Below are 13,672 nucleotides of genomic sequence, written 5' to 3' on the forward strand. Positions count from 1 at the left end.
GCTTAACAGATTCTTTTTATCTATCTCAGCAGTGTACGTAATTATCTGACTGGCTGTGTATTGATTGTGACAAAACATCTTTCTCTCTGTCCGTCTCTTAAAAGCCCTGAATATTCATGCACACATGCCTATGTCCACATACAGGTGTGATTCGCCACGTGGGTGATGCACTGAAAGACCACGCCTCCAAGTCAAGGGGAAAGATATGCACCATTGGTATTGCTCCATGGGGCATCGTAGAAAATCAAGAGGACCTTGTTGGCAAAGATGTAAGTCTGTATAGATAGATAGATAGATAGATAGATAGATAGACAGACAGACAGACAGACAGACAGACAGACAGGGTAGATAGGGCTGAGGCTATGAAGTGCTATTGACAGCTTATTCACTGAGATGCTGAGTAAGCCAATAAACACTCCTTCACAGTGAGCTGGACAGCTGGGGAAACCAAATGAGGCCCATGCTGACTCAGTGAAATCTCTGGGAATCAGTGTTACGCTACTGTTAAAATTTCATCATCAAAATGTCCCGCTCTCTGTCCCTCTGAATAAGTCAGGCAGAACCAATTAATGTTGGTGACTGAAATGAGCTGATTAAGTGCTGAGGTTCTTTTTTATGCGTGATTGGTTTTAGCTGTCTATATACTACCAGATGAGTTTACCTCAAAGTGTCAGACAGTGTTGCGGTATTGTATATATCTGAGAAACTTTGGAGAAACTGAAAGTTTAATTTCAGCAGCAGTACAATGAAAGTTATGTTAATAATTATTGGATACATGGCAACTCCAAATCTAAAAAATGATTAGAACTGCAGTGTAGATGGTCCCTCTCACAGCTGTCACAGGGCAAAAGGCGAGGTATACTAATGAGGGGTCACCGTCCACACGACCATAAGTGTGATTAGGACCTTCTTGCTTTAGGCAACAGTTACAACCACTGCACTGTCACCACCAGTATACCAGAGTGATGTTAATTTTTGTAATTACTAAATAGATTATCTACCATTAACTTGACAATATGCTCAGCATCCAGGTGCTTGAGTAATCTATTACTCTTGAAAGACTCGCATGAGACAGGTTTTTTACCTGTCTCTGTTCATCCTACTCGTGATTTCACTGCGAGCATTTTCTCTGTGATAGTCTCCCTCTGCTGTAACACTTCCTTCAGTTGCTCCCTCATTCGCAAGGGGTCACAACAGCAGATGGTTCCACATAGTTGATTTGGTAGTTTTTCATGTCAGATGCTCTTCCTGACCCAACCTTCCTAGTGATGTCTGTCTTAAACTGGGGATCTTTTTTGCGTCTGCACCATGGAGCCATTATAGTATCACACTGCTTGAGAAATGCTAATGTATTTAAAAATCTATGGCCCAGCTTGTAGCATAGGATATCCATCAAGTCTCAAATCACAACCCAAGCTCACCCCACATGAAATCCTTACGGTTATTTTACTCATATTTCTTAAAGCTTTGGGCAGCAATGCTCTCTTGAGGCATACATTCAACTTTAGATGCAAAAGCAAAAGTAGTGAAAACCTCTTGAGAACAGGAGCAGGCTGTAATTTTATATTTGTATTCTAAGAAAGGTGCAGTGTTTGCATAGTTGTTAAATATTGACTTCTTTTGGCCAGGTGGTGCGTCCATACCAGACCATGTCCAACCCGATGAGCAAGTTGACGGTTCTTAACAGTCTCCACTCCCACTTCATCCTGGCGGACAACGGCACCACAGGAAAGTATGGTGCTGAGGTCAAATTGCGACGTCAGCTAGAGAAACATATCTCCCTGCAGAAGATCAACACACGTGAGTGAAATTTATCGCATCTTTCAGTCTGAGCCAAACTGACCTATTTACCCGACATTAGTGTTGGTGTTTTTAAATATTGCGGCGAGTGATAACGGCATCATGAAACTAATCCTCGCTTTATCAGCGACACCTCTGTGGGTTAATTGGGTTCACTCTAGTTTGTAGACTAAAATTACCTGCTTTATAGTGAGCACATGCTGTCAGAAGGTGTATTTTTAGCCAGGTAGATATAACTTCGTAAGCCTTTGAAAGTGTCCCTCCCTTCAGGGGTGGGTTATTTTTTTTCTTTCAAAGCTTCTTGACAGCTCCGATGAACTCTTTCCTCAAATAAATCTGCTTGATAATCTGTGGGGGTTTTTTTTTCTTTTCCTCTTTGGTGCCTACAGCTATCAAGCCAGCTGGCAAACACAGGCACAGTGGCAAGCACAGAACTACAACATATGTAGACATACAGTATACATGACTGTAAATGCATGTACATACAGTAATGTATCCTTATACTACCACTGGGGGAAGGAAAAAGCTTGATCACACTGTTTTTGGTTGTTTACTTACCTGTCTTTGTACTGAATATTGCGTGATACACATGTTAAGCTGCTGGCTTTGCTGTACAGACAACAGTTTCTTTTTATATATTTTTTCAGATAAATCAAATTGCATTAACACAAAAATCCTAATTTCACTGTATTCTTTATTTTTGTGAAGCTCGAATTAGTTGCACCAAAAGCGTCCTGTGCTCACAAAGGGTAGCAAGTACAAATACTTGTTCATGTGCCCAAAAACATAAGCTTTAATTTTTTTTTCAGTGTATTTTTGAGTCGGCATATTTGCCTTTGTGCGGCGTGTTCATCCGGCACTGAGTCCTTGTTGCATTGCATTTCTCTGTTTTCATTTTTCAAATTATACCTTAGCTAGAAACTGAATGAATTTACATGAATACAAAATGCATTTCTCTGTCTTTTTCTATCTCACCCTCCTCTTCTCGCGCTCTGTCATACACAGACACAAGCAAAGCAAAATCGCACATAAACCTCTGTGATATCCTTTAAATATATTTCTCAATAGCCTCTTGCAGTATTGTTTTGATTGAGCCAGGAGCAAACCTAAGTCAGATAAATGTTGTTTGCAACCGGGATTTATTTGCTATTACCTTCTTTTGCTGTCAGGGTAAAACCATTTTGAAATAATTTCTTCGGGGTTCGGTTGACATGAATGCACGCACTTTTACACTAGTGCTTTTTGTAAAACTCAGGAAGTGGGTGCGTTGCCACAGAGTCGAGTGCTGTGATTCAGATCTTCTCTTTGTCAGCACCAGTTTTATCCGCTGTCAGATGCCTCATTGATGTTTGCTGATAGCGAGCTTGCAAGGAGATGTTAAATGTCATTTTCATTCTTAGAAGAAGTGTTAACACTACCACATCCCTCCTAATCCTCTAACTTCAAGGTTATTAGAAATATTCCTGGTATTAAAGGGACAAAGCGGTGTACGTTCATCATCCAGCCATGTGACCTATGGACTTCCCTTTGTCATCCTATGCCTGGATTAATACAAAAGGGGCTGGGAAGGCAAAGGGACGGCCAGTTGTCATGCAAGCATCTAATGTACCACCGCTGATTTAAATCCTTTCTGCAGCTGTTAGCTGTATTTCCAAGATGAGTACTAATGTTTATTAGTTATTACCAGTTGTTAGTTATAGGTAACCAGTGACCTGCTGACTACCCACAGAGCCATAACCCACAGACTATCTCTGAAAATAATCCGCACTGCCTGAGGTTGCACTGATAGCCACCTTCAGCTTTAGCTAAAGTTAAACCTGCCACTCATCCTGGCAACTTGCCTGTTGAGGTGAAGTCCTCTATCAAAGGGAATCCACCGCCTTAATCAAAATCACATGAAAACCTATACTTCTATAGTGACTTGGTACTTTTATCTTTGACTGTCAAAGTGAGCTCTTATTAAGTCTTATGCATACACATACACACACACACACACACACACACACACACACACACACACACACACACACACACACACACACACACATATATGCATATATACATATACAGTACATATATAAAAAGATAATAACTGTATAGTGCTGTGAATAGTATTTACCCCCTTCTTCATTTCTTAGTTCTTTGCAGTAAATTATTTCATTTACTGTGGGGAAAAAAGCTATCCAAACCAATCTGACCCAATTTGAAAAAGTAATTGCCCCTGGGCAAAAATGGCATCCCTGAGAGAGTTGCAAGGAGAAAACCCAAAATTCCTCACAGTGATGTGAAAGGCTCATTGCCAATTATCACAAACACTTGATTGCAGTTCTTCCTGCCGATGGTGGCACAACCAGTTAGCAGGTTTAGCCAGGTACATTTGGATTGCTTTCTCACTTAATAGATGAAATCATCTTTTAAAAACTGAATTTTGAAATTTACTCTAATATTAATAGTATGTCTAATTTTTTGCTGATCTGAAACATTTAAATGTGCCAAATATGTGAAAAACAAAGAAAGGAGGCAAATACTTTTTCATGGCACGGAAGCTTTTCAATGTCCAGTTTGGGAAATTCAGGAAGTCCAAGCAATTACCCTTCTGGTAATAGCAAGCTGTTTAATTGCTAAAAAACAATGATTAAAAAAAGAAATTAAGGAAAGTGAAAAATGAATACTGAATATATTCAACCCTCTTAACATGAGAAAGTCAAGAAACAAATCCACTCAGTTATAGAGTGAAGAGCTATATTATACTGAATCGTGTTGTGCGTTTGTATGCATGTGTATCTTGATGTGTGTGGGCATTTACCTCTTTATTCACCAGTGTCAGGCTTGTGGACAAAGGCCATTTTTTGACTTGATCACCTGTCCATAGTCACTGGATGACTGCATCAGTTTTCCTCACAGCAGGTACCCCTGTGGGATCCACGTGTGCCCGGAGGTGTTGTCAAAGAAAGAAAGATTTAAAAAAAAGTGAAGGGGAGAAAACAGCAGTTAAGTTTAAATGGCCATGCTTGTGGGTTTTAGACCACATGTAACCACCAGATCTCTCTTTTTCCCCAACATAGTCCCAAACATTGCACACAACACAAGATGAAAGAAGTGTGGTGGATAGATATGCGTAATCTTCCCCTGTGGTATTTTTGTGATGTCTGGGCAATCCTGTAGCTAATCCTACTGCGCTTGTGTGTGAATATCCATGAAACAGCTATAACCATGTGACTGCCAGAAATGCTGTAGCAATCAAATTGGCTCCACAATATTCTAACATTTTGTTTAAATTATGGGAATCAGTGCTTTACAACAAATCTATGGGTGTTTTTGTCTGGTTACCCTCTTACAAAAAGGTTATAATCTAAAACAGGTCAATTTCTGTTGCCGTAAGAGCACATTTGAGTCAAAAACTGACTCACTTTTTGCTGAATATTTGATGTTAAATCTAAAAGCGGTATCTCTGGCTGTGTGTAAACAAAATAAAAGTCCTAAGACACGAAACATGGCTTCAAAGGCTGTAAATATGGATGGTTGGAGCCAGCACATTAAAACTAGAGCACTGGAGTGACACTCCATGGATGATGTAGCCCAATTTGATCTCAAGCGGGCTAGGGTAGAAAAACCATTGTACTGTAAGGACGCACAAGTACAATCAGGGAGCACTAGAGTCAATACTGAGTACTACTGTATCAATGGGCTTCTCATTAGTTAGCTAGCCAGACGAGGATGGAGCTCAGGCAACCTAGGATATTTCCCATGTGAACAGAGGTACAGATTACCCAGTGAACGTTGATAAATGAAAGTAAACAAATGTTGTTTTGGAAAAAAAAAGAACTTTATATATATATTCTCTCAGTTACTCTTACACTGGAGCATTTCTTTCTCCTGCTTTTCATTCCCAAGTAGACAATGTCAAACTGTAAGATGAGGAAATCAATAAAATGATTGGCACCATTCAACACTGTTGATTCACCGCTGCACAGCTCTTTTGATGTGTCTGTGGCCTTGGCTGTAATGCTTTTTAATCACTGCCTCACAAAAGACAGAAGTGCAGAACGAGCCCGAGAGGAGAGTGGGAAAATTAATACAGAAAAAAAGGATTAAGGGCAGGGAGAGAAGGAAGAAAACTAAATAAAGTGCAAAGGAGGTAAGAAACAGCCGAAGATGCAGGCAGTGAGGCAAGGTGTTATCTGTGTTTGCTTTGATGAAAAATTGGGAGGTAAAAGGAGGAAAAACGTGGTGTGATAAAATATCAAAACAGGCCTCATCCATTAATATAGAGAAAAATAAGAGAGCCCTTCATCTTATTTGCTGCATTCATTACGTGACAATTTAAAACTGAATCCACACACCAGGAAAAAAGTTATTAATTTGTGCAAGTTTAGATGCGGTCAGTGACAATGAACGACTGGCCTTGAACGTGCCCTCTTGCTTTTCACCTAAATTACTTGGTGTATTGAAATAGATGCATTCATGTAGATACTGTGTTAACCTTCACCTGCCCTCCTATTACAGTGATTTAATTAATCACAGCACACGTAAAAGAAATAGTTGGGGCAATTGAATTCAGAAGCCATAAGGCTTTGCATTGCAGATTAGCCTTGACACTGTGACCTCCATCAGCAAATATTGAATGAATTATAGTTACACTGTGGCACATGGGAAGTCAATGAGTTTGTACTGTTCTGTGTTCACTGTAAATGCCTGGACAAACTCTTTCAGAATATGATCCTTTTTAATGCCAAGTGTGCATATGGGCATCTAGAATATGAATTAGAAATGATACCATTTACAGATTGTAATAGATCAAATAAAGCACTAATAGGAGATTGAATTATATGGAAGTGTGCATAATTCTAATGATCAAATACAAATGTTTAAATTTCTTTTAAATGTTTAGAATTGAATCATTAATTCTCTTTCACAGCCTCTCTGGTCGGTGGTCAGTGAATTGGCACGGTGTGTGGATCAATAGATAATCTATTTTCAGGCAATATGAGTAAAAACTGACCAGAGACATTGTGGGGACAATTGAAGTCACTGCGGGTAAGGTGTGTTCATGCATGAATGCGTACACAAAACATGTCAAAAATGATAACCAAGAACTGCCAGAGTGTCCAACCCTGTGGTGGAGAGATAACAGAGTCAGTAGTGGGTAGGATACAAAACTTGCTCCAGGTATGGTTCCAGGTTGAGGATGTGCATGGATGACGACATGTTATGTGGTGTGGAAAGAATCTGACTGCACAATCAGTAGTGTGAAATGTAGTAAATGTATTTTGGAACAGTAGGTGGGTTAAAAACAGTGGTGGCACAGTCAGAAATGTCACAGTGGACGGGTTGCGAACCTACGGAGCCCCTCTGATGACATGGTCCAAAAAATAAATAAATTGTGGCCACAAAATACTACTTCGTGGGCACAAAATGGGTATAACGTGCTCACGAAATACTTATTTGTGGCCACGAAATACTATTTTGAGGGCACGAAATAGGTATACTGTGCGCACGAAATGCTAATTTGTGGGCACGAAACACTTGACCGATAACTGTGATCCTTCCGAGACCCCTGCAGTTGGTTGACAATAAAATCTGTCTGTAAAGCAACTGGGCACTCAATTATAATAATTGCTATATAACTTTTGCACTGTCCACTTCCTGCTGTGACAAAACAAATTTCCCACGTGTGGGACTAATAAAGCTTATCTTATCTTATCTTATCTTAATATCCTGTTTAAATGTCTCTCTGTAATAATGGTTCCTTGCATTGCCAGGCTTTTCAAAATGCATTTGTTGCTCATTTCCAGCCTAAAATAAAAGTCAGTCATACTGTCTCTGTCCGTGGTGTATAGGTTTAGCCTACTCTTATGCTTATGTCTCTACGCAGCTGTCCAGGAATTGTATCAATATGGTGTGTGCACGTTATATATTTCATTGCCACAAATGCGTAATTCGTTTGCCACGTTATACTCAATTCGTGATCACAAATTAGTATTTCGTGCGCACGTTAAACCTATTTCGTGCCCTCGATATAGTATTTCATGGCCACAAATAAGTATTTTGTGGGCACGTTATACTATTTCGAGGGCACGAAGTAGTATTTTGTGGCCACAATTTATTTGTTTTTTGGACCAAGTCATCAGAGGGGTTCCGTACGAACCAGACTAATTCAGACAAAAAGCTAATTTTATTTTATTAGTAAAAAAAAACCCCAAGTTGAATAAAGGTTGGTGAAACAGAATCAATCAACTCTTTTTTATTTTTCTCAAAAAATAAATACGTTTTCTTAACGGCCAATTGAATTTGTCATATAGTGTGAAGTGGAATATATCCTGGACTGTTCAGCTAAAACAGTTATTTAAACCTAAACAGTCAATTTAGAGTACTCAATTAAAGCTACAGTAAGTCAGGTATTATTTTTTAGGTTATTTATCAGGAAAAAAAAATTTTGGACTCATAAAATGATTGGTTGAGCAACACTTGCTAATATTAGCTAGTAAGCTAATATTATATTACATTTTCACTCTGATAAACAGTTTCATTACATGTTCACATCATATGAGCATGTCCGAGTCCTGCGTTCATGTGCTACCTGCAAAGTGTCCAACAATGTTAGACCGACTTCAAAAAAAGTTTCACTAACGTTGACTAACAGCTACAAAAGCTGCAGCTAACGGAGCAGATGCTAACAGCAGACAAAACAGCAGTGCATAACAGCAAAAAAGTTCAACATATCATCAACAACTCACCTTAGTATCACTGTCATCTGACAGAAAGGAGATTCACTGACTCATCTTATTATGTTTCTTTCACAAAGTTTTTTAGCCTCCTTCAAAGTAAAGAGACATGAAAAAGACAGCGGACTCACAGCCTAGACTCACTACAGAAAAATGGTAGCCACAGTTGTTTGTCTCACAGGGGGCACCATAGGTTTGATCATGCACTTAAATTGGGACAGGTAAAAAAAAACAGATCTCACTTGACTGCAATGCACTGGCTGTTGAGAATTTACACACTGTAACTTTAAGCTACCCAGACAGAACCCACACATGCACAGGGAGAACACGCACACATGCGTGGCAGTGCAGTGGTTAGTACTGTACTACCGCTGGTTAACACTTTTTTTTCCAGTGAAAAATCTCATTCAATTAATTTCACTCCATATTTTTCCCCTCGTTGTCCACACCTACAGACGTGGGGCCTGCCTCACAGTTTGGGAACTGTTGCTTCAGTGAAACAGGGAGAACAACATCTAATTTCATTTGAGTCATTTCAGCTGTCATTCTCATAGGGTACAGACCCTGTAAGTGGCTATTTATAAAGAATGCTTCCTGACATAGACACACTCAGAAGGGCGACACATACGTATTCATCTTGAAGAGACAGAAGCATTTATGCCATTTAAGCATCTGTCTTAAATGCCTGAGGTGATTTTATCCAGTTCAAATCAAGTTCCTCGGGGGCAAAATGCAAAATATTCTTCAGGAATATAATCAACACTTAAAGAAATGAGGCTTGAATTTATAATGGACAAGCTGTAGATGTTTAGGTACAAATCAACACACAGATCAACCCCAATTACTGTGTTTTCTGGTCAGTGAAAACACATTTTTAGCTGAGTGCTGGTGTAAAACTCACTCTGGCACATTAATTCTAATATTTCTAATAAAAATAAAAAGATATGTGATTACATCTGAGCTGCTTCAAGAAGGTTAAAGACTAAATATTTGAGATTTTGAGAGAAGCTTTGACCTTTTAGCATACCATCTGACATTTTGTTCTATAGCTTGTCAAGTTAGGTTCTCATATCTGTTTCTGATGTTTAAGTGTGTCAGTGTGTGTTGAAGGAATTTACTTTTTTTTTTAAATTTATTTTTGGTTTATTTTATTGGTGTAGGGTGGTGGTGTGAGGTGAGAAGACAAGGGCCCACATACTGTAGCACACCTCCTCCAGTCATGCTGATGCTAATTTGACACATACAAGGACAAACTCGCAAACGCCAACGCACACGCAGACACACACGCGGCGGATGAGTCATTGCTGGATCCTTAATTAGGACCATTTAAGCATGTTATGTGTATCTTGCTTACACGCTGCTCTTTACCTCGCTAATTCCTTCAGTTCCTCATTACTTCCTCGTCTTCCAGACTGGATATATATATAGAAAATTACAGCGTTGGATTCCCTCCCCCCTTTTTTTGGCTACTTCTACTTTTTTCACACTCTTTCAGAGTAGTCTCGCTCTTGAAAAGTAAGGTGTGGGCAGTGGATTAAAATTATATTTGATATATGAGAGACATGGGAGCCAAAGAGAGACTGGGGATTTTTACTCTTTGTTATCTGATATTAGCGTGTGTGAAGTGTGCATGGATACAGTCAGTACTTTGAAACAGACAGTACAAAGGGGGAATATATTATGTGTATATTTATATTATATGATATATATAAATAGGATTGAATAACTTCACTGTTTAACTATCGTCAACATCAAAGTCCAATTAAAAAAGACAAAAGCTTGTAATATTGTTGATATAAAACTTGCTACAGTTACAGAACTGAACAACAGACAGCTAAAAAGACATGAGCCTCAGTTTCTGCTGCAACATCTGGGTGGATCCATCTGGATCCATCAACAGTTCAGGCTGAGTATTCAGACACTGCATATCTACTGGGATTTTCCCACACATCCATCTCTGGAGTTCAAAATCTCCAGCTCTCTGTATATAGCAACAATAACCCAGATAACAATTTGTTACAATCAAGGTATGCATAAAAGTCGAACCTCGAAGCAGTTGGCACACAGTAGCAGAAAACCACACAGTCAGCTAAGAACAGGAAACTGAGGTTACAATTGATACAGGCTTACCAAAACTGAACAATAGACAATTAGAAAAACATTGTTTGGTCTGAATAGATAATAGATATGATTAGTAGGGTCAGAATTTGCCATTAACAACACAAAAACAGGGATTTATCCTGCTTTGTTTTATTAGTGGTTCATGCTCGTGGTGGTGTAATGATGTAGGGAATATTTTCTTGGCCATTTCTTGACCCTTATCATTTAAACACCACATCTTACCTGGATATTGTTCCTTTATGAGGCTTTATGTGTACCCATCTTCAGATAGCTGCTTCCAGCAGAATAATGCAGCATGTCATAAAACTCAAATCATGTCTGGTTTTGTGAACATGACAGCAAGTTCACTCTACTCAAATGGCATCCACAATCACCAGATCTCAATCCGATAGAGAACCTTTGGGATGTGGTGAAACGGGAGAGTCACGTCATGGATGTGCAGCTGACAAGTCTGCAGCATGTCAGTATGGACCAAAATGTCAGATGTGTGTCTCCTGCTCCTTGTCAGATCTATGCCACAAAGAGTTAAAGCAGTTCTGAAAGAAACAAACAGTAGTTTCTGTCAAGACGTTATGTGGTTTTTTAGGGTCCCACTTCAATTTTAGGATAGTTTACTGCATTTAAGGATTCAGGGAATTCCCATCATTTAAACATAGACACAAAAACCTAAGCCTAGATATAAGTCACTTTCTAAAATTCAGCAACAGTGCTACATGTTGCCAACACCTCCACATTTGTCTCTGTACCTGGATCGTGCACGCAGCATCTAAGGACTCCACAATCTACGTTTGTCTCACCCTAGCAGCACTTGTCCCTCTCCTCCTCCTTCAGTTCACTTCATCATAAACTCATCATCATATTCTGTTTGTGGCCTTTTCACATGTGTCACATGCCGTGTCTTGGCTTTTTGCGGAGCTGAAATAACTCCACACATGACTCCGCTGATGATCATCAACTGAGTGAGAGAGCACACATGATGCATTTATACAGCCGTATTTAACAATCAAAGGATTGCATTTAAAAAGTACAATCACTGTATCTCAGCAGAGCATTAGCATTTCTAAATTTAAGGATTCAATTTCAACCACATTAATATAGATGATATCCACAGACAGAGAAATATTATAGAAAAACAACGAGGTAATGTCAATACTGCTTTTCACTGACATTAGAAACAGCCTCTCTGGCAACATGCTTTAAAGCAGGGGTGGGGAACTCCAGGCCTCAAGGGCCAGTGTCCTGCAGGTTTTAGATATCACTCTGGGTCAACACACCTGACTGAAATGACTAGTTCATTACCCGGCCTCTGGAGAACTTCATGACAGATTGAGGAGGTAATTTAGCCATTTAAATCAGCTGTGTTGGCTCATGGGCACACCTAAAACCTGCAGGACACTGGCTCTTGAGGCCTGGAGTTCCCTCACCCCAGCTTTAAAGAATCTTCTCAGATGCCTGATTCATACCTCCCAATCCTGTGTATTAATGCATCGAAAACCATTTTTTCTACGTAAGATAACAGATCTTGCAGGAAACAAAGTTACTCTGTAAGGCATAGCAATTGGAGGTATAATAGCAGGAATGGTGGCTCCATGCCCGGATGGGTTGTAAGCTACTTTAGGACTGGAAGAAAAAGGTACACTCTGAATAGATGTGTTTTACAAACCAATTTTGTTTTTGTTTTTTATAACAAAGTTTTTTTTCACAAGCTAATAGATGGTTGTCAGACTATGTTATCACTGACTTTTTATGCCTTTATTCAAAGTCCATGTCAAACATTAGGTGAAATCTGTGTTTTAAAAAATACTTAGAACACTTGTAAAAATGCAGCGCATAATATGTTCAATTTTAATGGATTTTCTGCATAAACTCAGGGACAAAAGATTGGATACATGTGAAAATTTAAAATTACATTTGTAACTTTTCTTCTTTTTGATTTTTCACAAGTTGTGTTCAAATTCACAGAAAATGTGTGACACATGAACCAACACATTTTTTAAACACATCATTTCTAAGAGTATAATCTTAGAGGAAACACGTGCTGTTTTGTTCCATTTGATAACCTGGAGACTGTAGTAAGTAATTTTTTTTTAAATTAAACAATATCTATGTGATTCTGGAAATATCATGGAAGGTCCCACCCAGAACTGACACAGATGAGCTTAAGAGGAAGATGGATTTGGCCATCAGAGCCAATCAAAACCAAGCCGCTGAACAGAAAATGGGATTAAATCTCAGCAACTGTTCCAGGTACTTAAACGAGATTTCCTTCCTACTGACTCTATTTGAAAGGTGCTGCTATGATATCAGTCATGGGATACAGAAAGCACATCATGCATCATCAGCACATTAGAATTTATCCTCTTCATTTTAACAATATGTGAAAAATACAGTTTTCCACAATGACTTATTTTGAGAGGACAAACCCAGTACTAAAAGACTGTTAATTTAAAAAAAAAACAAAAAAACAATGCCAAAGCAATAAATACTCTAAAGTTTGATCCTATTTTTTTTTTTTAAAGAAAGTAGGAGAAAAAAGAAAAGAAATACTGTAAATCAGAGGCCAAAAGTCATCCTAAAATGTTCCATCGACTTTAGGCTAGTTAGCCAAAAGAGAATTTGTGGTTTGTCTGTCTTTGTGACTCTATTTGTGTGAGTGGTTGTGTGTGGTTGTGTGCACACAGGCAGAATTTCCTCCTACCAATTAGCCATGACACAGCTGTGCTTTTCCCTCCTCATCTGCTCCTTGGTGGGTTTCAGTTGAACAATAATGTACTTTAGAGGGTGCAGCGTTGCCTCCAAAGCTCAGCAGTCATCAATATCAATGCATGATCTGACACTTGCGTGCACACCACACACACACACACACACACACACACACACACACACACACACACACACACACACACACACACACACACAGATAACAACAGAAATTGGCATTAAAAAAAATGGAAGAATCAAATGTAACAAGGAAGCCATTAGTCTGCTCCTCTCTCTGCTCTATTGATGTATGGTCATGAGATGTG

The 13,672-nt window shown here is 39.0% G+C and overlaps 1 protein-coding gene across 1 annotated transcript in view; it reads left to right on the top strand.

The window, feature by feature from the left end:
- Positions 1-13,672, top strand: part of trpm3 (transient receptor potential cation channel, subfamily M, member 3) — a 158,394-nt gene that overhangs the window by 95,208 nt on the left and 49,514 nt on the right. The window contains exons 6-7 of the mRNA XM_085425213.1: positions 145-269; positions 1,629-1,800. Of these exons, the coding sequence (XP_085281339.1) occupies positions 145-269; positions 1,629-1,800 (297 nt within the window). The remainder of the gene's footprint in view (positions 1-144; positions 270-1,628; positions 1,801-13,672) is intronic.

Source organism: Rhamphochromis longiceps, linkage group LG12 (assembly GCF_057381845.1).
Source record: "Rhamphochromis longiceps isolate RC_006_pf linkage group LG12, R_longiceps_female_GT1.1, whole genome shotgun sequence".
In the NCBI taxonomy this organism is placed as follows: domain Eukaryota; kingdom Metazoa; phylum Chordata; class Actinopteri; order Cichliformes; family Cichlidae; genus Rhamphochromis; species Rhamphochromis longiceps.